We start from the raw sequence: 25,846 nt of genomic DNA, 5'->3' as shown, positions 1-25,846 counted from the left end.
CTATTTTCAGCAGGCTGGACTCCCATAAGGCCCGGGGTGGTCTCAGTCAAAGGGTCATCAACCTCCAGCCCTCCGGCCACAGCCAATAACATGAGACCCAGTTAAGATACTCTCAAAGTTTACCTCCACCTACAAAGCAAGAAAAACCACACCAGGTAGCCTTCACACAGACAGGTTAGGAGTTCCCCCAACCTAAGATGCCTTGATTTTGAAAGGCAGCCCTGTAATCAGGTAACTCCTTGGAAAGAATGTCCCAGGCTAGAGGGCTTTGGGCAACCCAAAAACAGAACAATGGAAGAGGGCCCCCAGACCCACTTTGCCGGAGTTGCCTATGATACCAGCCTTTCCCAAATCCTTTCAGGACAAATGGGATAAGAGCACAGAAGCCACAACACTCAAATTGCACGTGAGGTAGGCCCTCTTTGAGAAACCGTAGTTTGCGCCATCTCAGGTTGCAGCCCCCCTGGCCCCCACCCCCAGCCCCGTCATGGATGGGATTTATACTTCCTTCACAGAAGCTTTGACCACAGCAGGCCCTACCCAGGAGCCAAGGACAGCCCAGTTGCCCTGCAGCTTGGGGCATTCCATGGGGACCACAAGACCGCCCATGAGGTGCAGATATACCCCCAACCTCACCCGGCCAGTGCCTTGCATCATATTGGGGGGGGGGGGGGTGCTGAGCTGAGCCCACACAGCAGAGCCTGACGCCACGTGGTGTGTTATCCTTTAATGAAGAGCTGGGTCAGTGGGGCCACCACTCTCCCCAAGGCCCCCCTGCAGCAGGAGCCCCTCACCATGGGCTGCCTGTGAGGCAGGTGGCCCTGAGGCAGCCAGCCCAGCTGAGGGGTCAGTTTGCAGCGGCCTAAGAAAGGCATTCATCTCTCGGACCTAGGAATGTGGCAGCAGCAACAAGGCCAGAGGCAGCTAAACTGAGGTCAGGGATGATGGAGGAGGGAAGCTAGGACAGGGAAGGTAGGGCTTTCTCCTTCCTCTCTGAGTCCCAGTGGGATGATGGCCAATGTCCACAAACAGTACAGTGTCCCCAAGGGGCTGGAGGCCCTTCTGGCCACTCTCTGGAAGCCCTTGGTCTTGAGTCCCCATAGACAGGCATCACACTGGAAGCAGCCCACAGGGTCACTGGGCTCGGGGGGCAGGCTGGACACCATTCAGTGAGCCTCAGGGCCCCAGGCCACAGCCACCAGGAGGCCAGGAGCCCACCTTCCACTAACTCTGCTTGTCAGTCACTACAGGCATCTAAGACGGTGGTCTCTCCCCTCGTGGTTCCGGGGTTGCCCAGGCGGGGTTGAGAGGCCACAGAACAGGGCTTGCTGGATCCCTACAGATCCGTGACCTTGTTTTCCACAGCAGCTGCAATCTGCTGGAGCCGATAACCCAGCTGCATCTTCTGGGCCGTGCCATCCTCCTCCAGGGCAGTGATGATCTACGCAGAGACCAAAACCATCAGGGGGAGAATTCTCTAGCCTATATGTTTACCACAGACTTGAAGGTCTTCTAAGGTACTGCAGGGCATTTGGGGTAGAGCTCTAAGAAGCCCAGTGATCCACCCTACTGGCTTCTAGTGTGAGCTCAGGGCCTTGCTGGCAAGACAGGATAATAACAGCACAGACGCTATGGGGTTTTATGAATTAGTGAGGTTGTGAGTGAGGGACTTTGCCCAGGACCTGGCAGTCCTGGTAATGAATATGCACCTCCCCAGAACCATCATTCGGAATGGAGGCCAGCCCCGCCCACGTGCTGGCCTTCTCCCCCGAGCTCCACAGAAGCCCTGCTCCAGGCTGGCCCCCAGCTCAAAGCCCACCCAGGCCAAAGCCACTCCTGAGTTCCTCGGTGCAGGGAGCCAGGCGAGGAGCAATAACAACCTGACTGTCATGTTCCCTGCCACGCTCAAGGGATTCACCAGTGGGGGAGACAGACAGTGGTCAAAGGCGAATACCCAAATGACCACAGATGGGGTCACCACAAAGAGGACGGGCAGAAGCCGTGAAGCGCAACAGCACTGGGGGAGAGCAACCGCCCGCACGCATGGCTCCACGAGGGGATGTCTCACTTCTGGCCACTCCTTTCTCACCCTGGAGGGGACTGCATCCAGTCCCCTACCTCCCCCACACCGTGGCTCACACCACTCCAGGCTGAGCTGCACAGCCTCGACTCCACACTCATGATCTACTTGTCTGTTAAGTGGCTGTCCTCACACCTGGCTGTCACACCAATGTCTGCAGGTTGACCAACGGCTGCCCAGCTCGTGACACGCAGCCCAGAGAGGCTCCAGACAACCCCTCCATCATGCCCTTGTCCACTCTCAGTCCTGCGCCCGGCTGGTAGCCTCTGCCTGGCAGCTCCTCTCTGGTGGCCCACACAGCCCTGTGGGGTCTGTACCCACTGGGGAGACTGTACTGTAGGGGGCTCTGGTTGGGATCTCTGAGCGGGGGCCTATTCCAGGGCAGAGGCAGCAGCTGAGTGTCCCACCTAGCACAGCCTGCTCACCACCTCTGGTCCCTGGTAGATGCCCCCAGCCTCCTACCACCACCACCTGGGATGGGAAGTGGTGGAGCAGGAAAAGAGCACAGCTAAAGGATGCTCCCCCAAACCACCAAAGGGCCCAGCCTCTCTGCTAAGGCCCCCACCCTGTCACAGGGCCAGATCCCCACACTCATGTACATGCACCCGCTCAACCTCCCTGGCAGGGTCCAGGCAACTGCCCACCTGGTCATAGTATTTGTTGATATACTTGTAGAGTTCATGCAGGGCCACTCGCGCCCCGAGGTCTCCAGAACAGTTCTAGGAAGAAGGCCAGAAGAAAAGTGAGAGAGGTGAGACCCAGGACCCCAGGGAAAGCAGGAAGAAGGGAGGTCTAGGAGGCAGAGGAAGTGACAGGCCCTGCAATGGGAAGGAGAGCCTGTGTAGCCCAGGAGGCCTAGCCCAGGGCTTGCTCAGCTGGAGACTGTACAGGGCCAAAGGGCCTCCTTAGTGGGAAGAGACCTCAGGTCTGCAGATTCCTCTGATGCACTGGGGGAGCTCTTGCCACAAGCCTCAGAGAAGCTCCACGCACTAGCCCCTCCCCACAACCCCAAAAGCTGGGGAGCATGGAGGAAGGCCAAGTGAGGTGAGCAGAGACATCACTAGGGCCTGGGCTCTCCATCAGGTCCCTACCTCTCTCTCCCCCTCCAAGCTCCAGCTCAGACCCTCTACCACCTTAGGTGATTGCAGAGCCATGTGGGACAGATGCCACTTGCAGGCTATAAGCCCGACATAATTCTGCTCTAATCTAATTGAAGTATTTCCTGAAGTCACTCCCAGGCCCCTCCACGGGGACATCTCTGAGCCTCATGGGGACCAAAGGAGATGATCAGATTATCAAAGTACCCCAGAATAGGCTTGACACACAGCAACACCCAAAAAAACACCCAGAGGTATTATTGTGATTGTCACAATATTTCAGATTCCCTGGAGTCTGGCTGTTTTAAGAGTTGGATGGGGCATGTCTACACCTCTGAGGAAAGCAGAGAACAGGCCTGGGGATAAATCCCAGCTACCTCTCTGCCTCGGATTCTCATCCACACAGTGAGGGTGGTGCAGGGATCCAATCACCCAAGCAAGCCAGGATAAGACCCCTGCTTTCCTGAGATGAGATGCTTGATCTTCTCCTAGTGGCTGTTGGAAGCCTCTGTGTCTGTAACAATGGTACAGATCCTGCCCTGACCAGCTCTCAGGGCCACTGCAGACCTAAGGACTTTGCTGCAGAGGTGTAAGGGGGAAGGGTTCTCCATGGCAGGAGAGGCAAAGAAAGGGCCTTACCCGGGACAGCTCGGCCAGGACAGAGTTCATCTCTTGATCACTGGCTGGGATAGTCTGTCTGATGTCTGTGTAGTACCTGCGAGAGACAGCGGGGGCTGCAGCCACTGGGTAAACAAGCCCACCAATCTCCACCTATCTTTCCCCTCCAGACCTGTTTCCCTCCCCCCAGTACCTTTCCACCATCCGTTTGTAACGGGGAATATCCCGAGCATACAGAAGTTTGTTGATAGGAGAGTCCTGGGCACCAAGAGGAAGGTGGTAAAAGAGGAAACAAGATGAAAGCCCCCGTTAGGAAGAGTGAGTGTCCCAATTTTTCCAGCACTGTTTCAGTATTTAAACTATGTCTCATGTCCCAGGAACCCCCGCAGTTCCTGGCAAACTGAGACAGTTAATCACAACAGCCCTTGTTTCCCTCTGCAAGGACCACTCCACTTCCTTCCCGCCACCAATGTCGAGACTGATGTCATCACCTGGAGGTCTTTTCTCAGCCTGCAGGGCAGAAAGGAAGCAGTGCCTGTTGTTTTTAAAATGAGGATATTGTGACCCGGAAAATAAAGTAAACTGCTCTGGACCACCTCACTCCCAAGTGGCCAAGCTGGGATTGGAAGCAGGTCTCTTGGATGAGAGCCCCACTTTTAACACACCCAGGCACCGCCTCCACCACTGAACTGGGTTCAAATCCTTGCTCTGTCCCAGTTGCGGTGGGCTCGGGCCAGTACATTTCAGTGCCCTGGGCCTGCTGCCCCATCCTAAAGCTGTGGGGAGGGGGAAGCAACATCATGAAGGAGACACTGCCCCCGTGTGAACAGGGACACAAAGGCCCAGTCCATCCCTTGGCTGACGCAGCAGTCATGTTTGATCAGTAACTGTGTGTGTGTGTGGGGGGGGGGGGGGCCAGGAGACCCTTGGCCTTCACGGTTTGGACTGTACCTGGGCTATCCCGGAACCATTTGCTATTTGGCTGGGAAAGGGACACAGTGTGAAGAGTGGACAAAGATCCAGCCCCCACCCAGCATCCATCCCTGGAAACTACTTGGTGGTCCCACAAACCTGAAGCCTGAGCTCCCCAAAGCCAGAGACCCGGGCCTTGTATATATCTCTCCTTCCTCTCCCCACCCTCCACCTCTCCACATATCCTTCAGATTCTGCCTGCCCTGCATCCTCTTGTTCCTGCTTGAACCTGTCACTGTCACTGTTCATCAAGAGGATGACCACAGCTTCCTCTTTGGATGTCCAGGCCCTCATCCATCTGCTCTACCATCACTTGGGGTGCTTATCACCCTCAGGTCTGATTACACCGCTCCTTGTTCCCAGCCCTTGGCGGCTCCCCACTGACCTTGGAGTAAGTCCTCACTCTATGAAGTCGCTGCCCATGTTTTCACTCTGTGAATTGGCACATAGTACCCCCTAAGAGGCATTGCCACCTCCTAGACAAGGTCTGGCCTGGAGATGCCTGGAGTCAGAGGCCTGGCTTAAAATCTTGGGGAAAGCTTGGAACTTGCAAGCAGGCCCAGCACTGCCACCACAGCCCATGCTGTCCCCTCCCCACCCAGCCCCACCGTGTCCAACCAAGGCCCTGCTCACCCGGCCCAGCTTGTGGTCAGCCAGGGTGCAGGCGTCCATGAAGGTCTGTGCAATGACAAGGAGCACCGCATCCATGTTATCAGATGTCTGCACGTCCAACACAAACTGCGGGTTTTTTATTATATTGATCCAGAACCTCAGTGGCAAGCTATAGGTGGAACAGGGGTGGCTGATGAGTGTGGGGGCAGCAGAGGCGACCCCACACATACCTCAAGCCACCCAGACCCTACCCCTACCTGTTGGTCTTCCAGATGTGGACCGTGTCTTGGTCAGAGATGCCATGCTGCTGGGCCTGCTCGTCCAGCAAGTCAAAGAAGTACTTCACAGCAAGCGGCACAGGGCAGCTGGTGCTGAGAATCACCTGGAACAGGTCATCCACAAACTTCTGCAGGGTGCCCTGCAGCAGGGAAGGAGAAGCAGAAGTGGCATGGTCAGCAAGGTCAGTCCAGCCTTGGACACCTTGTGGCATTGCACCTATGTGGGCTCCATACCATCCCCAAATCCCCATGGTGGCTGTTCCTTCCCCAACAGCCCAGACCCCTCTCTGCCTGCCCTGCTCCAGCTCCCAGCCAGGCCAGTCGTCCTTGCCCCACCTTCATGGACAGCAGGCGGGTCAGGTAGATCTCAGGGATGGCCTTGGCTCGCTCACGCTCCCCGCCCCGAAGGCTGCCCCGCCGAGGCCTGGGTGGCTCTGGCTCCTCACTTGGCTTCACCAGGTGCCAGGGCCGGATGCCCCCCTCGTCCACATCCTCCAGCATTGGGGTCCCTGGGCCAAGATCCCACAGCTCATCTCCCCTCATCAATGCAACCTCCCCTGGGCCCTAGAATCCGACCAACAGCCCAGGAGTGGGGGCACCTGGCTGAGGGCTTCTCTGGGTAGAAGGGAAGCAGGCATAAGCCCACCCTGAGCTCCAGAGAATGTTTCTACCTTCCTGGGACTGGGCAAAGCAAAGGTAGACTGAAAGGGTTTATAAGGGGCAGGGGGTGAGGGTGGGGGGCCACAAGACTCACTTTCTCCAGGGACATAATCTTGATTTTCCCGGAGGACATGTTTGGTGAGGCAGGGGACGAGGGCCACGGTTGCTCCATCTGGGACCTGCTGACCACAGGCGGTGACCCCTCCACCAGCCCCACCCACCACATCCCTCCTCCAGCTCCCACCCCTCCCACCTTGTAATGCTGCAGGGTGTTCAGGCGCCTCCACAGACCCTGGACCTCGGAAGTGACATCCTCATCTGAAAGAATGAGGTGCCCAGCCACCCCAGACCGCCACTCTACAAGAACAAGGTGGGACTTGGCTCAGGGCTGCTGGGACATCCTTTATTCACAGGAGCCGTCTCCTCCTCCGGAGGGACACTCTGTCAAGGACAAACCCACCAACCTCTCCGAAGACCAGATGCAGGGGACCCTCACCAGCTGAGAAATCAGCCCTACCCCAACTCCCACTGTGGCCCCGTTGCTGGCTCGGGTCCCAGGCAACCCCTCCCCCACCCTCACCAACATCCAGGGTGCGGGGGTCTGGCCGCTGGGCGAGAGGTACTCCTTTATAAAGCTGGTCTAGCATCTTCTCCTTGGCCTGAGAGATGGTATCACAGTCCAAGACCTTCACGGGCACTCCCTGGGCCTCTCCTGCTCCAGGTCCCACAGCCAACAGCGCATTCAAGGTCTACGCAGGACACATGGGGGCCATCAGGGCTACTGCCACACACAGGATGACCAAGACACAAGGCCAAGGACAGGGAGGAGCCCCAGGGAGGCCACCTCTCTGACCTCCCAGTGCCAACAGCCCCTAATTCTTCTTGTCCCCTGTCTGCCTCCCCCAGGAATAGCAGCTTCCTCCAGTCTGCGATTCCAGCACCTAACACAGTGTCTCAGTAGATGTCTGTGGATGGGAGGCAGAAAAATGAGTGGCCACAGATCCCTCCTAACCCAGATTCTCAGGTTCCTGGCTCAGCTGCTCAAGCTGGAGGACCTGAGGGAAACCTGACAGATATCCATCCTGACAGAGGAGCTTTGGGGACACTGAATAGGTTGTTCCCAAAGGACTCCTTGAGGGTAAGTGAGGGGAAAGCAGTGGGCAGGTTTGGGTGGGGACTCCAGAGCCCAGCCCCTGGGTATGGTGGGCACAGCTGCATCCTGGCCAGATGCTGAGGCCCTAGTTGGGTAGACACTCAGCCCCCAGCATAACAAGGACCAGGCTGCTCTAGGACAGGTCCAGCTCTTCCCCAGGCCCTAACTGTGACCACTCTGATCCCACTCCAGGCCTGGGGACCCTTCAAGTCTCTGTCCTCAAGGTCTGGCCCTCAAGTATCTAGGCTAAAGGCCTCTCTCCAGTGACCAAACAGAGGCCAGGTGGGCTCTATCCCCAGACACCAGAAGCTGAGGTGGTCTGCCAGCCCTTCTTCCTACAGACCCTTCTGCTGTCCACTGACAGGGCTGCACCTCCTGGGCTCTTCCTGGAGCAGCCAAAATTCTAGGGGATGTCTGGTCACCAGCCCCCATTCCATCCCCAGTGGGCTATTCTTAGACACTGTGGCCTTAGCCTCAGGGACACCCTGCCTTGTCATTATAAAAACACAGGCTGGGGAGCAGGTAGTTCAGTGGTAGAATTCTCGCCTGCCATGCGAGAAACCCCGGTTCAATTCCCAGACCATGCATCCAAAAAAAAAAAGAACACAGGCCAGTAGCCAAGCGAAACCTGTTACCAACTAGCATGTGACCTGTCAGAAACCTCTGTGAGCCTGTTGTTTATACATACAATGAGGATCCCTCTGGGAAGATTAAACAAGATAGGACACACTGAGGACTAGAGCTGACCAACTTATGTCCTCCCCCAAGACCTCAGCCAACAGGAGCAACCCAGCCCAGTGTCCTGTCCTCAGAGTCTACTCTCTGGTTCCCTGGACCCAGCAGTGGGCCTTCACCATCCTTCCTCTCCAGCCAAATCGAGGCCCACAGTCACAGAGCCTCACCCTCATCGCCCTCACCAGGGACTGAAACTTCAGACCACACACGTGCACACACACCCCTCACCAGGGGACGGTACTCCACGTCCTCTCGGAGCAGGCGGTTGTCGTTCAGGGTGTATTTGGCTTTGCCAGTCACACTGTCGACTGGTCCCTTGTCCACCTGATGCTTAATTCCTCGGAAGAGCATGTATAGAGGCTCCCCAACTGAGTCCTGCAGGAGGGGCAGGCATTAGGGCCACCTGGGCAGGTGAGAGGCATGGGCAGAGGCACAGGGGATGGCACACAAGGTGCAGGAGGGTGGAAGGCTTAGTGGGTAAGAAACCCTCGACCTTGCTGGCGGGAAGGCCTCCTCCCCGCCTTCCTCACCCGCACAAAGGTGTAGAGGCAGATGGACATCCAGTTGGTGAGCAGCTTCTCCACCACAGTCTCTGTCCTAGGATGACAGGACAGGAGAGGGTCGGAGCCAGCTCGCTCGGCCCCCCGCAGCTCCCGGCTCCAGTCCCACTGCCTCCGACAGCCACACGGACCTGCGCAGCATCAGCTTGGGGTTCTTGGCCACATACTGTGCCACCAGGTCACTGAGCAGGGTGCGGAGGATGTCGGTGAAGTACTCCAGCTTCCCGTGCAGAGCCACGGTGAGCAGGGACGCCACGTAGGCTCGGTCTCGGGCTGAGAAGGTGCGCTGACTCTCCAGCGTGTGGATGAACTAGGGCCCGGGAGGAGGGTCGGAATGGGGGTGGGAGGGCAGGCTCAGACATGGTGGGACACAGAAGGGGTGGGGCCAGTGGGGTGGGTCAGGAGGGTGTAGAGGTCAAGGCCAGGAGACAGTGGAGCAGGGAGGGTCCGGGCAGGGCCAGGAGTGGAGGGGTGAGAACCGGCCAGTACCTTGGTGAGGAAAAGCTTGCTGTTGAGCAGGTTGGAGAGCTGCCCCAACCCCTGCTCCACAGTGGGCCGCCTGCTCTCCGGCACACCCAGGTCCCGGTGCAAGGGTGACTCCTGGTGCCCGGGAAAAAAGACCCTCTCGGCGTACACCTTGTAGTCGAGGAAAGGGATGCCGCTGCCCAGGAGGTCGCTGGTGAGATCAGTCATCTCAGTCATGAGGTCTGTCGGGCAGCAGAGGCCAGGTTTGGACGGGGAGCCTGGGCGAGGGGAGCAAGGTCAGACAGGCCCTGCCGTGGGGCCCGTTCTCCACAGCCTCACCTGTGAACTCCTTCTTGCAGCGATCCCGCACGCTGCTCTCCAGATTCTCCAACTGGATCTGAACCTTCTTATAGTCCTTCAGGGCCTGCTTGCTCTTCCTCCTGCTCAGCACCCACAGGGTTGAGAAGGGGAAGGCAAAGGCCGGAGGAGGCCGCACCCGACCCAGCCTGCAACCCAGCTCCAGCCACACCCTGGCCTAGCCCAGAGGGATTTAGCCCATTTCAAGCCAGTCACACCCACCCAGGCCCAAGTCCAGTTCAGGCCAGTTTAGCACAGGGGTCGGCAAACTACAACCAAGGCAAATCCAGTCTGCCGACTGCTTTTGTTAACGTAAGTTGTGTTGGGCCGTGGCCACACTCATGTTTTCTATGGCTGCTTTTGCACTACAGAGTGGAATATTTGCAAGAGACCAGCCCACAAAACCTAAAATATTTGCTCTCTGACCCTTTACAGAAAATGTTTGCCCACCCCTGGTCTAGCCTAGCCCATCACAGTCCAGCCACATCCCACTGTCACCCAGACCAGCTCAGCTGCATCTGGCTGCACCCACCTGTACATGAGGACAATGATGAGGACACCCAGAGCCAGAAGAGAGGTGCCCACCCCCAAGCCCACCTGGGCTGCCACGGGAAAGGCCACAGGGCTCTCGCCGTCATACTGCACACGACCCAGGGAGAAGCGCAGGTTCCCCATCTGCACCTGCATCGGGAGACACCTGTGAGGGCCAGCACATGCCTGAGGCCCAGCCCCACCCAGGGCTGCCACTGACCGTGAACTCAGGCAAAGCATCAGGTGCCTCCCGGAGGGCGTGGTGCCGTGGCAGGGGCTGTTCCATGGGGGGCTCGCAGTACAGGTGGTGCCGGGTCAGTGTCTTCACCACACAGGGGCCATCCCCAATCATGGCCACCACCTCCTCCTTGGACATCGCAAGGTCCAGATTCTCCCCCTGGGACACAGGGTCACTGACCAGTCACTCAGAACCCTTCCCCAGGGGGAAGAGCTGGTGGTCACTCAGATCCTGTCCCCTGCCCCCAGGGGCCAGGCTGATGGTCCCTCAGCACCTTTCCCACCGGTAGGTGGGTCCAAAAATCACATGAATGTCTTCCAGGACCCACCCCATGACTCTTCCCATCCTTCTTCCGGGAGTCTTAGCTTTTCCAGAGTTAAACATCTATTTTAAAAATCACCCTATAAAGTTGCTTCCAAAATCCTGCCCTATCACCCAGCAAAGCCAGAGCCCCTGCTCTGTGTCTCACAGCCCCAGGTGGGTGACTGTCTACCTCTGGCCTGCCAGAGCCTTTCCCTACTGCATGTGTCAGAACAAGGGCCACGTGTGTCGGCCCAATCCCTGAGTGGGTACCACATGGTCTGGCTACTCGTGTGCCAAACGATGTATACATCGTTAGTCAGATACCTGTGTCAGGACTGAGCCCACCACCGCTAGGTATGCCAGGCCAGGCACCCCCAACCCCAGTCCCACCCTACCTCCCACTAAAGACAAGGAGCCTAGTCACCCACTGGCCTTCACTCTGATGCCGGGCCCCCTCCCCTGCACGCAGCAGTGCTGGCTAACAAAGTGAAGGGTCCTGGGGCCCCGCCATGTGCGAGCAGGAGCAGTACCTCCACAGACAGCACACTCCCAGGTTTGTGCCGGAATGGCATGGTGGGGTCATCGGGGTTTAGGGGCTGTAGGGTAGGGTCAGCCTCGTAGGAGAAGGGCGTGGGGTTCAATGTCGCAAAGTCGAAGACCAGGTTGTCAAGGACAAATTCCACCTGAACCCAGGAGCCCTCAGGCAGGCCTGGGAGGGCAGGTGAGTGGCACGTGATGAGCTGGGAGGAGTTCATGTGGCATGGTTCCTCAAACTGTGGTGGCAGGGGGAAGACAAGCAGGGGAATGAGGGAAGGGAGCCAAGCAAAGACGGGGAATGCCTCATTTAGTACCCACCGCCCATGACTGCCCACAGGGTGAGGGTGGGGCAGGGGGTCGGGGCTGCCACGAGCCCAGTGCAGGCAAGAGGCGCCCATGGGTGTCCTACATGATGACCACCACAGGAGGCTCCAGGGGAGCATGCCATCTCCGGGATCACACGCCGCCTCCGCCCAAGCCCCTGGCCGGGCTGCATGGCCCTTGGAACCACAGTCACTCGGATTCTTGGAGTCTGTACCACATCCAGATTCTGGCCATGGACCTGTATCGCACGTCCTCCACTGAAACACAGCCCCCAAGTCACTAGTCACAGCTAGGAGACACAGGCAGCTTCTACTCCTCGCAGCTTAAGTGGACCAGTCCCCGCCAGGTTAGCTCAGCCCCAGACTAAAGCTCCATGCCCCCACCCCCCAATCACCAGTATGGGATTCACAACCCCTCACATAATGCCCTGCAGGCCCCCCACCCCACCCCGGGCACCAAGAATCCCCTCACCCCCTGCCACATGCCCTGCGGCCACACTCTTGGCCCAGCACCTCAGGAAGCTCGTGGCAGGGCCAGCAGATGTAACGTTGGGGTCCAACGTGTACTCAAACCAGCCTTGGCGGAGCCTCCGCTCAGTGGCTCCAAACCACACAGCCACACGGAGCATGGCAGGCGTGGGTCGTGGGCTGGTCTCACACCGCAGTTGCTCCGACTGCTGCTCCGGCAGCCTGGGGAGGGGAGGCGGGAATGGAAGTACAGGCCAGACTGGGCCAGAGGGGACACAGGAGGGAGAAAGGGGAGGTTCAAGGACATGGGACCCACCGAGACCTCGGCTCACTTCCCTCCAGGGCTGACCACAGCCTCCGCCACATGGCCTTAGAGCCTGCAAGTCCAGCTCAGTCCCAGCTTCAGGAGGGTCTGGCCACTCTGACAGAGCAGACTCGGCCCTCTTCCCTCTCCTGCTCTCCCCAGCACCCCACCCCCAGCCTTTCTTCTCCTTGGAGCACATGCAGTTTTGTAGAATGAGGAAGTAGCTCTCACAGGTGACAAGGCTGGTCTCCAACCACCACTCGGATGTCCTCCTGCCGCCCAGTCAGAAGCTTGGAGCCACGCAGGGTGAGGCTGGTGCCCCCAGCTCTGGGGCCGCGGGCTGGGAAGATGGAATGCACCTCTGGATCCTGCGGAGAAAGGGGATAGGAAGAGAGAGGCAGGCATCAGGCCAGAAACAAGAGGCAGGGGGAGCCTGAGGTAGATGAGAAGGAACCACATGAAGCAAGTAAAGAGCCTTAGGAAAGTAGAACCAGGCAGGCCGAGGGGAGCCACCTCAGGGAGCAGCCCATCGGCAGCCAGGGGTAGCCCCCAGCCAGGTACCTGGTAGGCAAAGTCATTCTCTGAGATGCCACGTCCTCTTCCGAGCACCTCCACTGTGGCCGGGCCTGCCATCTCCTCCCTGCTGGCCCCAGTGATGCACACGAGGCTGTGGGGACAGGGAAGGCTGGGGATGCCAGGCTGCACCAACGGCCCCCCCAACTGTCGCCACTGCCCTCTCCCCGTCCCACACAGTCAGGTGGTCTCCTGACAGAGAGCCTCTTTTGCTTTGGAGGGAAATCCTTATGGCACACCAGGAGGCCTTGGCATCTGAAGATTAGCATTTGCGGTTTCAATCATTCAAGTGCAACCTCAGAGGTCCCCAACAAGGAGAAATGGATCTCTTTGTGGTGGCACAAATTTACAAAGAAGCTCTGTAAGGCTGGTTGTGAGTGGCTGAGCTAATGAGTAGGCCTAGCCATCCTCCACCACCGCCATGCGCACGGCAACACTTACAGAACACTGGGGAAAAAATTTAAGAAGTTCCCGATAGCCTCCAGTCAGTTCTGGGGATAAACGTGAAGGGAAAGCAAGCAATATAAGGAAACGATGATTCTTAGCCAGAAAACCTAAGTCCAGGGCAAACTGATTTCCAGAACATTAAGCTGTGGCAGCTCAACTCCACGATATTGTCATGGTCACTGCAAATGCTCCAAGGCAACAAAGCAAGTGCCATGTTAACCACCCAGGACAGGCTTCAGCCAGAATATATTTTAATCACTTTATAAACCACTTCACAGTGGTTTATAAACCACTATGTCTTATGGTTCTGGAATCACTAACAATCTAGACCACTTAAAGTACTCAGTCAAAACACATTTTGGGGGAAAACTACCTACTCTAGGAAGGTGGTTCCTTGTTTAAAATGCAGACCATAAGACCCCACTGTGGGCTGCTGAAGCCAGGTTCGTGAGGGTCTAAGGAGCTGCTCTGGTTGAGTTTTGGACCTGCTCTCCAGGTAACACTGATATGCGGCCAGGGCTGGGGCCTGCCACTCATGAACACCCCCTTAGGAAGTTCCTATGGGTGTACCTTTGTAACACCAGCCGGGTAACCATGGCCCAGAACCTTGGTAAGCCGCCAGCCCCAGGAAGGCAGCAGAAAGACGTCCCCAGGGACTGGAGGTGTGCCACAGTCTACCCTCCAGAGGGCCCGGCTCAGGCTTGGGGAAGAAAGGTGAGCTGATTATCAGCTCAGATAAGCCCTGAGCACAGGTGCCTGAGACCTGAGGACCCTGCTCCTACCACTGTGTCCAGTGCCAGGTGAGGACTCCTAGGCAGAGCCAGGAAGCAGAGCCCCCTGCTGGCTGGGGACAGCCACCCTGCCCAGGCAGGTCTCTGAAGGAGGTCAAGGTGGTGCTCTGGGGCTGCACAGCAACCTCAGACACCATGAGCAGAGCCAAGGAAAGGGGTTAGGAAGGAGTGGTAGATGAGTAGTGGGTGGCCCTGAGCAGGAAGGCTACTGGGGTGAGCCCTACTCCTGCTAGGTCTCGCCAGCTCACCTACTGGACACCTCATACTCCTGGGCGTCCACGGTGCAGGGCACCCCAGCTACCGTGACCGTGTCCACCACATCTTGCACGTGCTGGCCCAGGTTGGAGCCCCTGATAGTGATTCGGGTTTGTCCGTCCACAGGCCCAGTCAGAGGCTCCACCTATTCCAGGACAAGAACTGCTCACCTCCACCCACCCACCAACCCCTGGCAGCCCCAGCCTCCCATTCTTGGGCCCTCTGAACCCATGTCATCCCCACCCTCCCTTCAGGGGCAGCAGTGAAGAGGGGAAGTGCCAGTGCTTCAATATACCGAGTGGATGAGGGGTGCAGGGCACTGGGTGGCCACAGCCTCGGCCTTGCCACAGGCCTCTTGGGCCACGCAACGTGGATGCTCGCCTTCGCACCACACGCAGTCATACTGGGGCGTGGCGGTCTGGCAGCGGCTGCAGTCCCCATGTCCCACAGAGCAGTCATACAGGACCACTGGGGGTGGCAGAGACAAATGTGAGAATCAGGCCTGGATGAGCCCCACTGCACCAGCTGGCCCCCAGAGACCCCATCTGGTAGCTTACCGTGCAGCCCATCAGCACTGTCTATACGCAGGCGGCCGGCCCGGCGCAGAAACAGACCCACGCGGAGTTCTGGCTGCAGAGCCTCGTAGCTGAGCTGAGAGATGGGCGGGGGGGGGGGGAAGGGCTGCCATCAGAGCCTGAGGCTGGGGTGGGGCAGGCTCGAGGAGGGGCTAGTCAGAGAAAGGACCAAATAACTGATTGTGGAAGCAAGGGTCAGAGAGTCGAGGTGCAGGAACCCCATGACCTCTTGTGATCAGAGGTCAGAGCTGGGTTGTAGAGACTCCCTGGGGCCTCAGGGTCAGAGATCAAAGTTACCAAGACCCTTTGGAGACACAGGGTCAGAGGCGGAATTGGGGTATATAGATCACATGGGGCATGGGGTCATCTCTGAGATGGGGTATGGGAACACATGGGGGACAAAGGATCAGAGCTTGGGCTGAGGTTGGTAGCTGGCCAGTGGGCCAGTGCACCCTGCCCACCCAGGCACACATGGTCTCCACCTGGTGCTGCTGGCACGTGACATGGCACCGAGTGTCTGGGGGCGGCTCACACTCCACCTGGGCTTTGGCCACCACCTCGCGGCCCTCCAGCTCCATCACACACTCGTTGTCGCCTGGGCTGTCCTGGGAGCAGAGGACACAGTTGTTGGGGCAGCTTCAAGAGCCAGGCCCAGCACACACCACAGGTCCCTCGGCACAACCTCTGGGATGGGGTTGAGACCTGGTCCCCATGCCTTCTTTTTTAGCCCATGCCCCAGGGCTTGTACATTGTGTATAAACATCCAAGGAGGCCAGGACACATGCAGGCAGGACACACTCACCTGGAAAAGGCGCAGGTTCCTACCGAGCAGCTGTATTTCTCGTTTCACGTGGACTGGTCTTAACAGGGAACCCTGAACACTCTCCATACAAGGGCAGGCACTCGGCCCCCGGTTCACCTCCTCCTGCAGGAACCAAGAGCAAGGCAGTCGATGGGCCCTACTCTGCCCGCCTCCTCCTTTCCCATGCAGAATCCCAGGGGTGAGGCTGGCCTGCGGGTACAGACCCACCCTGTCCCTCAAGCCTTCCCAGTGCTGAATCACAAGGCAAGCAAGGGGCTGCATCTTCCCCAGATGCCCTCCCCTGAGGCCTCCTTCCTGGGCTTGGCCTCACCAGCTCCCAGAGCCCGGGGGTGTCGTACTGGTAGTCGAGGCTGGACAGGAGGATGAGGGGGGCGGGAGGACCCTCGTGCTCGGCCGAGTCTCCATCACCTGAGAGGAGGGTGGAAGTGGAGAAGGCGGGCACGTCACCCCCCATCCACTCGTCCGCCTCGGGCAGCTCGCCGCCTTCTCTCATTAGCCAGTCCAGAGCGGGCTTCGTGGAGCCAGCGGCCCCTGGGAAAGTGGTGGTGGGAACAGCGCCAGTGGGCTGGTCCGGGGGTACGGCAGAGGGGAGGGCCTCAGGGCCAGGGTCTGCGGGGGCAGGAGGCAGTGCTGCTGCATCTGAGGGTGATGGGTAGGGGGCAGAGAGGTTCTCGGGGGTGGGTCCAGAGACGGTGGGGGAAGAGACAGCAGTTCCAGGCCTGTTGGGGGGGCTGGGCAAGGGGTGCTCCTCATGGAGAGATGACTCCGTGGAGACGGGAGCAGGTACCCCAGGGCTGAGCAGGGAAGGCCTGGCCTCAGGGAAGACATGTGAGGCTGTGGCTGTGGATGGAGCTCCAGGCTCCACAGGAAGGGTGACAGGAACAGGGCTGACTGTGGCTGTGGGGTCCGTGGGTGGGAAGGAAGTAGGTACACCTCCTGCAGGGGGCGCTGGGGAGAGCAGCAGGCTCTGAAGGGGGAGCCAGAGAAGGGCAGGAAAGGCCACTCAGGGGTAGGCGCGGGAACAGGAGGCAGGCAGGCAAAGGGCGTGTTAAGAGGAAAGGAGACCAAGGAAAAGAGAAACAAAAACGGCCCATTAATTCTCCAAAGGAGAAAAGGGAGGGCAGGCTCCAGGGGTATCTGTGCTGATGGGGGGGCACGAAGGCGAGACCTCCCCTGCCTCTCAGCTACTAACGTCCTCTCCTGAAATGGGCAGGACATTTCAGCAGCCGCCCACCAGTGAGTTCTCTCTCACACAGCCGCTCACGTGTGCAGAAGCCCCACATGGCAGGCAGCACACAGACCCCGGGCCGTCAGAGTAACCCTCACACTGGAGCACCCCAACCCCCTGTGTGCCCCAGCCTGGAGTCACGCTCACCTGTTGGCTTACCACCATTGGCCCGACGTCACATGAGGTCCTGTGTGTGCACAGGTGCTGCCACACGCACCAGTGGCACCCCCAGCGGCTGCTCACGCAGGCTTGGCACCTACACAGAGCACAGCTGTGGGGTAGGGGTCGCCACAGGGAGCCCAGGGGCCAGGGGTCAGGGGAAGGAACTCACGGCGCCGACGGGTGGAGCTCGGTGACCACCGTGCAGTCATAGAAGGAGAGGGCAGCATGGGTGATCACGACAGCACCAAACCTGAGCTCCACAGTCACAGAGACGTGATCTACAGAGAAACAGAGGGCCAGGGATGAGGAATGGGGAAGGGTGCTCAGATCCACCCCAGTGCTAATACCTCAAAAGGGATGGGACATTCAGGGTCAGGAGAGCGCAGAACGAAGATCTAGGGAAGTTGGGATCAGTGGGGACTCACAGGGTGGCATCGACTCTTTTGCCTGGACTCACATCTCACACAGACCACACCCCCCGGGGCCAGATGGGAGCAGGGTGGGGCTCCCGGCCCCAGGGCCAGCTGCTTCTCTCACCCACCGGCTCCTCTCTGCAGTGTTGGAGCCTCACTAGGGTCTGGGGAGGGACACATCACCCCAGAACCAGTCCGCAGGGCTGGACTCTGGTGTTCCCCAAAGTGGCAGGAATATGACTCCCCCGGCTGCAGCAGTGGCAGATCTGGCACCGACAGGAAAATCTGCCAAGAGAGCCCCAGGACACACTCTGTCAAACAGCAAGTAGTGAACCAGGGTTTGCATTTAAGGGGTACCAGACACCAACCCGAGCCTTCACATATCCTCTGGGGCCTGGTTTGGTAACAGATGGAGAAACTGAGGCCCCAAGAGAAGTGACTTATGCAAGGCCAGTCTTGTATATCCGATATCAAAATCCGAGGTATCCACCCATCATCAGAGTCCTCCCACCAGGGCCCCTGCCCTGCTTGGCCACTCACTTCCCTCCTCTCCTCTCGGCTGATGTTGGAAGGACTTAGGGCTGTCACTCGCAGACAGCCCAGCTCTGGCTGGAAGCTCCACAGCCACCGCTCTGGGCCCTGGCCCCGTGAGCACTCAGAATGGCGACTGCACCTGAGTGAGAATGACCAGTGTCCCACCCATGACTCTCATGTGGCCACAATCTTGAGGACTATAAGGGGGGACCTGGGCAGGGTCCTGTGTCTGCCCTGGCAGGGTACTGATGGTCAGGTTGGAGGGGTGGGGGGTTGGGCATCAGGGGTCAGGAGTTGAGAATCAAGGGCCAAGGATTAGGAGTCCTAGGAAGCGTACTTATGCAGGAGCACTGAGAGCATAAGGCTGGGGCTGGAACTGGGGTTGGCGAAGGGGTCAGGGTTCAGGAATTGGTGGAGCACTGACCGGCCAAGGAGCACACACCACCCACAGTATGGGTCCCTGTGAGCAAGGCAAGATGCACAGTCCAGGTGCTCGGCACAGGAAGCCACAGGAACCCTGAGAAGCTGTGACAGCAAAGAGGACCTGAGGCCAGCAATCCAAACACTAGTGGCTCACCAGTGTGTGGATTCCTGACCCTACCCAGAGGCCCTGCCAGCAGTTAGGGCCCTGGCTCACGGCTGACACTCACCTTGCTCTGGGTCATGACATACAGGTGCTCGAACGCCCCATCGAAGGTGAGGTCCCTGCTCACCACAGACCCCTGCTGGATGCTCTGTGTGGAGTATGGGTGGCCGTCGTTTCCCGGGCCCAAGTAGACCTGAGATCAGAGACCACATTGGGTCTGCGGCCCAAGTCTATGGCCACAGGCCCAAGGCCCTCCCCTGCCCAATGAAGCAATTTGCAAGTAGAATTTTCTCCTGGGTAGTCACAGGTGACACCAGGCAGCCCTGGAGGAAAAATCACAGATAAAATCCTCCCGGCCCTGGGAGGGGAGAGGAGACAGTCACAGGTCATACCAACCAGCCCTGGGGCAGGGGAAGCCACAGGTAAACACTACCCAGGCCTGAGAAGAGGATCACAGGTCACATCTCCCAGCCAGGAACAGGTCACAGGGGAAGCTCTGCCCAGGCTGGGTCTCCAGCAGCCCACATCCCCTACTACTCCCTCTCCTCCCCTCCAGACCCTGGGCAGGGTCCAGTGCCTTCTGTGGACTCACCCTGTGTAGCTGCCCTTGACTGTCACCCAGGAAAGCAATGGTGTGTCCATCCTCCATGGTGACTGCCACAGCAGTTAGCTGAACCCCCGGCCACTCCAGCACTGGTGTGGCTTCCAGCGGGACACGGCTGGCCATGGGGCTGGGCGTGTGGTCTGAGCCACAGGGATAAGCATCCAGGGTGTCCTGCAGGCAGCAAGAAGCAATGGTTAGGCCCACCCTCAACATCTCCTGCCCTATCTTTCCTCTCATCCCCTCCCAGGGGCTCTCAATCAGCCCTCCTGGGACAATCCCTGTCCTTCTCCTGTCTCTCTGTGGGACTCCCCTGGCCTCTCTGCTGGCTCTCCTTGACAGCAACATCTCCTTAGCCACATCCTCAGCCCCATCTCAGTGGGCTTATCCCCAGCTACCCTGGACAGTTTTCATTGGCTCTTTCCGCCTTTTTTTCATTTCCACCTCTGTCCTTGGCCCTACCTTCTCCCAAACTTGGCCTGTGAGCTGCTTCATTTCATTTTTCTGCTCAGCCTTCTCCTAGACAACTTCTCAAAACCCCTTACAACCTGTACCCCTTCTTCTAGTCCAGGCCCCGCACCCACCTTTCACTGACTTAGCCCCCATCTGCATCTTCTCCCGTTTTCCAACCATCTGGAGGCCAGGGTCAAACAAGTCCCAATATCACCTTCCTCTCTTGTTCAAAAACCTTAAATAGCAGCTCCTATCCCAATATTCAGGGTCTCTGCCCCATGCCCTTGAGCCCCAAACACTGTCTCAGTTCACCTACACAGATGCCACCCCGTTACCAGCCCAGTACCAGTCTATCCCTGCACTACCCTCTGCCTCCCTGAATACCACACTGTGGTAAGATACCCCTCCCTCTCCCAGGCACACAGGAAGCACTTAACATCAGTTGACCACACCACCACCACCAGCTTTCCTTTGGACTCTGGGGCAGCTGCTTGACTACAAATGCCCAGTCTGTGGCCGCAGAGATGGGAAAGGGCTGGGGTGGCATCAGAACTCACCACGGGCAGCTGCGCACAGTCGGAATTGACATCATACTCGATATAGGCCACTTCAGCCCCATACTCAGAACGTCCGTCCCGGGTGTAGCAAGCATCTCGCGTGCGATTGGCAAGCCGATCCACCTCGTCCAGAGGGAAGGCACAAAGGGCCGAGGCTCCAGATGCCCCGGCAGCTGCTGATGGGGGTTGGCCCACAGCAGGGGGAGCAGCTGAGGAGAAGGCTGCAAAGAGCACTTCCCCACGGGCCACCTCTCCAGACATGGCCACGGCCGCAGCCTGGACCAGCCCATAACGGCCACCCTGGCAGGCTAGAGGCAACTCCACGTAAGAGTAGTAGTGCTGGTCCCGGAGGCACACACGAGACACATAGGCTCGAAAGGCTCTGGATTGAGCCTGCAGGTCTCTCCGCAGAAACAGGAAGTAGGCACTGGTCCCACGTGCAAAAGCACTCACAAAATGGTGGCTGTACTCGGAGAGGCGGCCCACAGCCAGCTTGGCTGTCTCCTCATAGGAGAATGCAGCCTGAGGGTCTGGTGGCTGCAGGGCCCGGGTAGTGATGGGTGGGATACCACCCCCTACACCCCTGCTGGTATAGCCCCGCCCCACAAACAAGAGGGGCTCCCCAGCCAGGCCATGGGCCACCAGCCCCACTGTGCTGACTGCAGGGTCATTGGCAGCCACATACTGCGTGTCCCCAGGCCGCTCCGGCCGTAGCAGCAGGTGGTTGAGCTGCCCAAGACGCCGCTGCTCGCAGACCCCCTGGTGCACACTCCCGCACACCACCAGGGCCCCTGGGCTCACCAGGAGCAGCTGGTTTGGGTTATTGGTGGGCTGGGCCTGGGGGCACTCACTGGGCTGCACGGGTGGCAAGCAGTCCCTGCTGTCCAGCACAGGGCCAGTGGATACGGTGGCCTCTAGCTGTAGCTCCGGGCTCAGCTGGAAAAGGAAGTTGGTGGCCCCTAGGTAGAGGGTGCCTGTGATAGGGTCCCGTGCCAGATGCTGCAGATGCGTCCCGTTGGGAATGAAGGCTGCTGGTGGGGGGTGCTGGAGGGTGAGGACCCACCCAGCCCAGAGTGCCTGGAGAAGAGCTGGGCCGAGGACAGGCATGGTCACCTGGCAGAGAGAAAGAAGTCAAGTGGGCTGACGTGGCCACCAGGGCACCATGGGGAAAACAGTGAAGAACAGGCATATGGGCAGTGGAAGCACTGACCTCGCCAAGGTATCCCCCTAACCTGGAAGATTAACCAGACTAAGATGGGTACTGTGGCCCAGGTCAATCCTAGGACCACACACAGTTGCAAGGAGTCAGAAACCGATATGCTTCCCCTGGAAACTTCAACACAGCTCGTTCTCTGCAAGCACCAGTCTCAGAAGACCTGCACCCCATCCCACCCTCACTCAGCACTGCCCTGCACCACCACAGGGTTCAAAGTTTGAGGAGCTGGAGGGGCAGAGACTCAGGAAATACCCCATCCCCAGGAGCCAAGGCTTGGAAGGGGGAGGAGAATAGGATGCTGACAAGGAGGGACCCAGAACCCCAAGAAGGCAGAGAGCCCCTCCGTGCAGATGTTGCTTTCTCAGTCAGGAGGAGGGAGTGAGGGTGAAGTCCTATGGGCCACCTACTGTGCCAGAGCTGGGCAGGAGTTGGGTGAAGGGCCTTTCAGGCCAAGAGTCCAGGAGGGTAATAACTACAGATCTACCAGGCCAGAAGGAAAAGGGAGGTTAAGACTGGAAGGGTTGGGTCTGAGGGTCTGGAACCCACCTTGGAGAGCCCTCAACATAAGTGGGAGTCATACTATTCCCAGATGCCTCAATGTGAGATCAGGCTCACTTTGCAGGGCCAGCTGGGTCAGAAGACAACAGCCAGACCTGGGATGGGGTGAGGGAAGGGCAGGGGAAATAACATAGCCAGGGAGAAAGCAGAGCATGAAGTTGGGGCTAAGCTGCAGCCATGTGGGAGCCCTGGGCTCCCCACCATGGAGACAGCACAGATACCCCTCCCTGCTGCCCAGGCTGCCAGTGGAGCTGGGCCCAGCCTGGCCCGGGGCCACAAACACATTCCACATGGGATGCCTCCTCGGAGCCCACACGGGAAGGGGGAGGGCAACAGAACCAGGCACCCGCAGAGCCTGGGAAAGGGCAACTAGGAAGGAGCCCCACAGCAAGCAGGGCTAGTTGGGCCCCAGTATGGCCCCTTCATCTGCAGTCCCCTTTCATCTCAGCAGTCTCCCAGTCACACCCACTGCCCAAATTCCATTCCGTCAAGGCATCTCAGTGTGTACCCCCCAAAACACCACCAGCATCCACATAGGCAGATACACACTCGGACACTTGCACACACCAGGATGTATATACAACACACGCCCTACAGGTACATACCACCCCACAAACACATGGGCACTTGCATACACGCAGCTGCATGCAGATGTAATCTGTACATACACACAGACACATACATGAAAACAAAGACACACAAACCAAACATGGACCCACCCACATTTAGATACCCGCATAACGACACATTCCCACAATCAGCAACCCTACCACACACAGAAATACCCACATTGCACAAACAAGCACCTCACACAGGCACACATCACACAAACTCCCCAAATATGCATGCCACCCTGCACATTTAGATACCTCTCTGGTTCAAGCCTCATGTACAACAGGACTGACTAGTCCAGAAGGTCAAAGCAGAGCCAGGGCCCAAGGTGTGGAGTAAGTGGGAGAGGAGATGAGAAAGAGGGTGTCCTGGAGGATGTCACCATGGCTGGCTATGTCTCCAATTTCTGGCCCATCTCCAGACCTCCTCAGACCTTGGATGCCTCTCTCTTAATTGACACCTCCTTACAGGTCCCAGCTGAGGCCTGAGACCCAGAGACCAGGAAACTATGGCAGGACTACCTTCCCCAAACCCCAAGTGTCCTTAACTAGGAACACCAAGATTGGCAAAGTCCTGCCATGGGTCATGTCTTCTAGGCTGGGCAACACTTAGTCTACCTGCCTGTGCTCAGGTCATGCCACCCGGCCCCCACCACCACCACCCAGCTGTCAGGCTGTCCAAGCAGGCTCTCTCAAGAGCTTTCATTGGCCCAAGTCAGCTCATCCCAGTCAAGGCTGTGGCGGGTACTCCTAAAGCTTTCCCCAGGCCAGGCTGGGCACTGGGCTCGGAGGAGTGTCCACCAGCCCGGTGGGAGAAGGGAAGCCATGGCCACAGCCCGCTGGGCACGGCTCCCAAAATAGCTTGGGGGTTTCCATTTTTAGTGTGCAGAGAACAGGGCAGCTCTATGGAAGCAGGAACAAGGCTGCCTCTGTTTGCCACCCAAGGGGGTGGGGGTAGGGACAGGGTAGGGTGGGTGGCAGGGAGAGCGGTGAACCCGGCGAGAAGCCCAGGATAGTGGTAAGCCAGGCTAGGCTGCCCAGGAGCCCCCACCTTGTTTCCAAGGGATGGGGGGGGAGTTTCTCCCTCTGGGAAAAAAAGAACCTGTCTAAGCAGGGCAGAGGCCACCTCCTGCTCTCAATGACTGCTCATTCCCTCCAGCCACCTCACTCCCAGTGATGTGCCTGGGGCAGAGGGTCCTATTGTTAGACTAACACTCCCTCATTTGCTCTGAGCCTACCCCAGGTCAGGGTTTTCCAGCCCTCAAGTGGGAGCGATCAAACCACTCCCCATATGTAAAATCACAACTGGATCCAGAGGCCCAGGGGAAGAGGAGGCGGGATCAGAACAGTTCCTGGCCAGGCCACAGAGGTCGGAGACTGACCTACACGGCCCACTACAGAAAAGCTGTCAGCCTTCTTCAATCACAGTTCTCGTGAAACTGGGCCCAGCGCCCACCCGCAAACCATGTGTAGGGAAGGGCACTGGGTGGGGGGAGGAAGAAAGGAAGAAGGGCAGTGGCATTTTTTCCTCCATGGTAGGCAGTGAGCCATGGTATTTTTACTTAACCTCTGCCACAGGCCACAGAGCAGCCATCAGCCCCTCTAGTCTAGCTCCCCACCCCCACCCTATCCCAGCATCTCAGTGGGATCTTTCTCACTCAAGCAGAATCTGAGCACAGCCCTCTCGTCAGAGCCTTTGGAGCACCCCAGGGCCTCAGTGATAAAAGTCAAAGTCCTCTAGACAAAGCCCTCCCCCGCACATGCTCTTCGTTCCTGCAGCTTGAACTGCAGGCGGCTTCACTCCTCTGTGCCTTTACACAGGCTGTTCCCCCCTCCAGGAATGCCCACTCCCTCTTCATCCCATTAACTCCCACACCCAGCTACTCTGTCCCCGGGGAGCCTTCCTTGTCCTCCCAGGCCCTGAGGAGGGAGCTCAGTGTGGATGGACTAGTGTTAGCACTTATTGTACCTCTGCCTCTGGCTCTCTGGGCCTCAGATTTCCTATGTGTACAACAGGAGGCAGGACTGCTCTGAACCATTAAACATGATATGCTGTGTGCCTAGAATTAGCAGCACCTATCCGAGACCATTTTTTCCCATTCCACCCTCCTACTTCGAACATGAAGCTCGCTCAAAGCAGGAAGTGTGGTGTTTCATTCAGAGGCCCCAGCAACTAGCACAGACATTGGTACAGAGCAGGTGTTTTCTTGTATGCTGAAAGAACCCCCATTTCACAGCGAAGTAAACCTAGCCAGTCCAGGAGACGTAGGTCCATGACCTTCTCAAAGGGCAAGGCATCATTCCCACTCATATTAAAGACCAGGCCAGAGCAGACAGAAGAGGCTGGTTTGGGAGCCAGGCCTCCTATTCCCACTTGCACAGGCAAGATCTCCTGCCCACTCCCAGGTCTCAGGCCCAGTCCAGGCTCACAGCCAAAGCCTTAACTCTTGCCCTGACCTGCTCAGCAGTCTTTCTCTGGACCTCTTCAGCACGGTCCAAGGCTACCTAACATATCTGCCAAGAGTAAGCACCTGCAGGACCCTCCGAGGGCTGTTCTCACCAACCAAAGGAAGGCAAATTTTGCCCTTGCGCACCTGCAGAGGATCTAGCTCCCACCTAGCCCACATTTTGCCGCGTCTCCGGAGTTTGTGGGAAATCGGCCTTTCTTTTCGGTCCTCCTGCTCTGCTCTGTTCCCAGCGTCCACCAAGGAGGCAAGTTACTCATTGACAGCGCACTGGTGCGCACCGCCCGCCCTGTTTTCTGTGTGTTGCGGGGTGGGGTGTGTGTGTGTGTGGGGGGGGGACCATTTGCCACGCGCCCGCGGTAACTCAGGGAGCGCTCATTAATAACCCACAGTCAGTGAACGGTGAGGGGCGTCCCCCCTCTTGGGGTGTGCGGCAGGAGGGTGGTGGACCGCCTTTGTCAGGCCCGCCGAGTGCAGCCCGAAGGAAAGCCTCGACCTCCCGATTCGGCTATTCCCCCACCCTCACTCTTCCCGCGGGATAAGGACCCCACCAGTGGTCCTGGGAGGGCGGGGAAGAGGCCGGCCGGTCCCAGCCGCGGCGAGGAGGGGGCGCGGAGGAGCAGCTCCACCTCCTCTGTCTCCCAATCGCGTTACAGGAGCAGCCGCCAGAGTTTCTCTTCGCGCGGAGAAGTGTAGTCCCAACTCAC

General features: G+C 58.4%; 1 protein-coding gene across 1 annotated transcript; it reads right to left on the bottom strand.

The window, feature by feature from the left end:
• Positions 1 to 712: 712 nt before the first annotated feature.
• On the bottom strand, positions 713 to 25,846 carry PLXNB1 (plexin B1). The gene is made up of 37 exons (XM_077129414.1): positions 25,269 to 25,846; positions 20,290 to 21,402; positions 19,271 to 19,453; positions 18,743 to 18,871; positions 18,517 to 18,617; positions 18,099 to 18,231; positions 17,687 to 17,843; positions 17,315 to 17,423; positions 17,131 to 17,239; positions 16,066 to 16,722; positions 15,735 to 15,857; positions 15,415 to 15,537; positions 14,915 to 15,008; positions 14,653 to 14,825; positions 14,351 to 14,502; positions 12,853 to 12,958; positions 12,523 to 12,659; positions 12,033 to 12,209; positions 11,606 to 11,777; positions 11,190 to 11,432; positions 10,339 to 10,515; positions 10,120 to 10,268; positions 9,570 to 9,670; positions 9,255 to 9,472; positions 8,897 to 9,075; positions 8,736 to 8,802; positions 8,434 to 8,580; positions 6,898 to 7,066; positions 6,571 to 6,674; positions 6,412 to 6,496; positions 5,994 to 6,166; positions 5,637 to 5,797; positions 5,401 to 5,548; positions 3,989 to 4,053; positions 3,817 to 3,892; positions 2,725 to 2,799; positions 713 to 1,441 (listed from the first exon to the last, which is right to left on the bottom strand). The coding sequence occupies exons 1-37, from the start codon at positions 25,299 to 25,301 to the stop codon at positions 1,337 to 1,339; spliced, it is 6,423 nt and encodes a 2,140-aa protein (XP_076985529.1). The 5' UTR covers positions 25,302 to 25,846; the 3' UTR covers positions 713 to 1,336.

The sequence above is a fragment of the Tamandua tetradactyla genome, chromosome 15, assembly GCF_023851605.1.
Source record: "Tamandua tetradactyla isolate mTamTet1 chromosome 15, mTamTet1.pri, whole genome shotgun sequence".
In the NCBI taxonomy this organism is placed as follows: Eukaryota; Metazoa; Chordata; class Mammalia; order Pilosa; family Myrmecophagidae; genus Tamandua; species Tamandua tetradactyla.
This window is presented reverse-complemented; position numbering and strand designations above follow the sequence as displayed.

Coding starts and splice junctions, on each gene's coding strand:
- PLXNB1 (XM_077129414.1), bottom strand. CDS start 25,301: ATGTGGGCTAGGTGGGAGCTAGATCCTCTGCAG. Junction 9,473..9,569: donor CTGCAAGAAGGAGTTCACAG/GTGAGGCTGTGG, acceptor GCTGCCCGACAG/ACCTCATGACTGAGATGACT. Junction 5,798..5,993: donor CCCGCCTGCTGTCCATGAAG/GTGGGGCAAGGA, acceptor TCCCTGCTGCAG/GGCACCCTGCAGAAGTTTGT.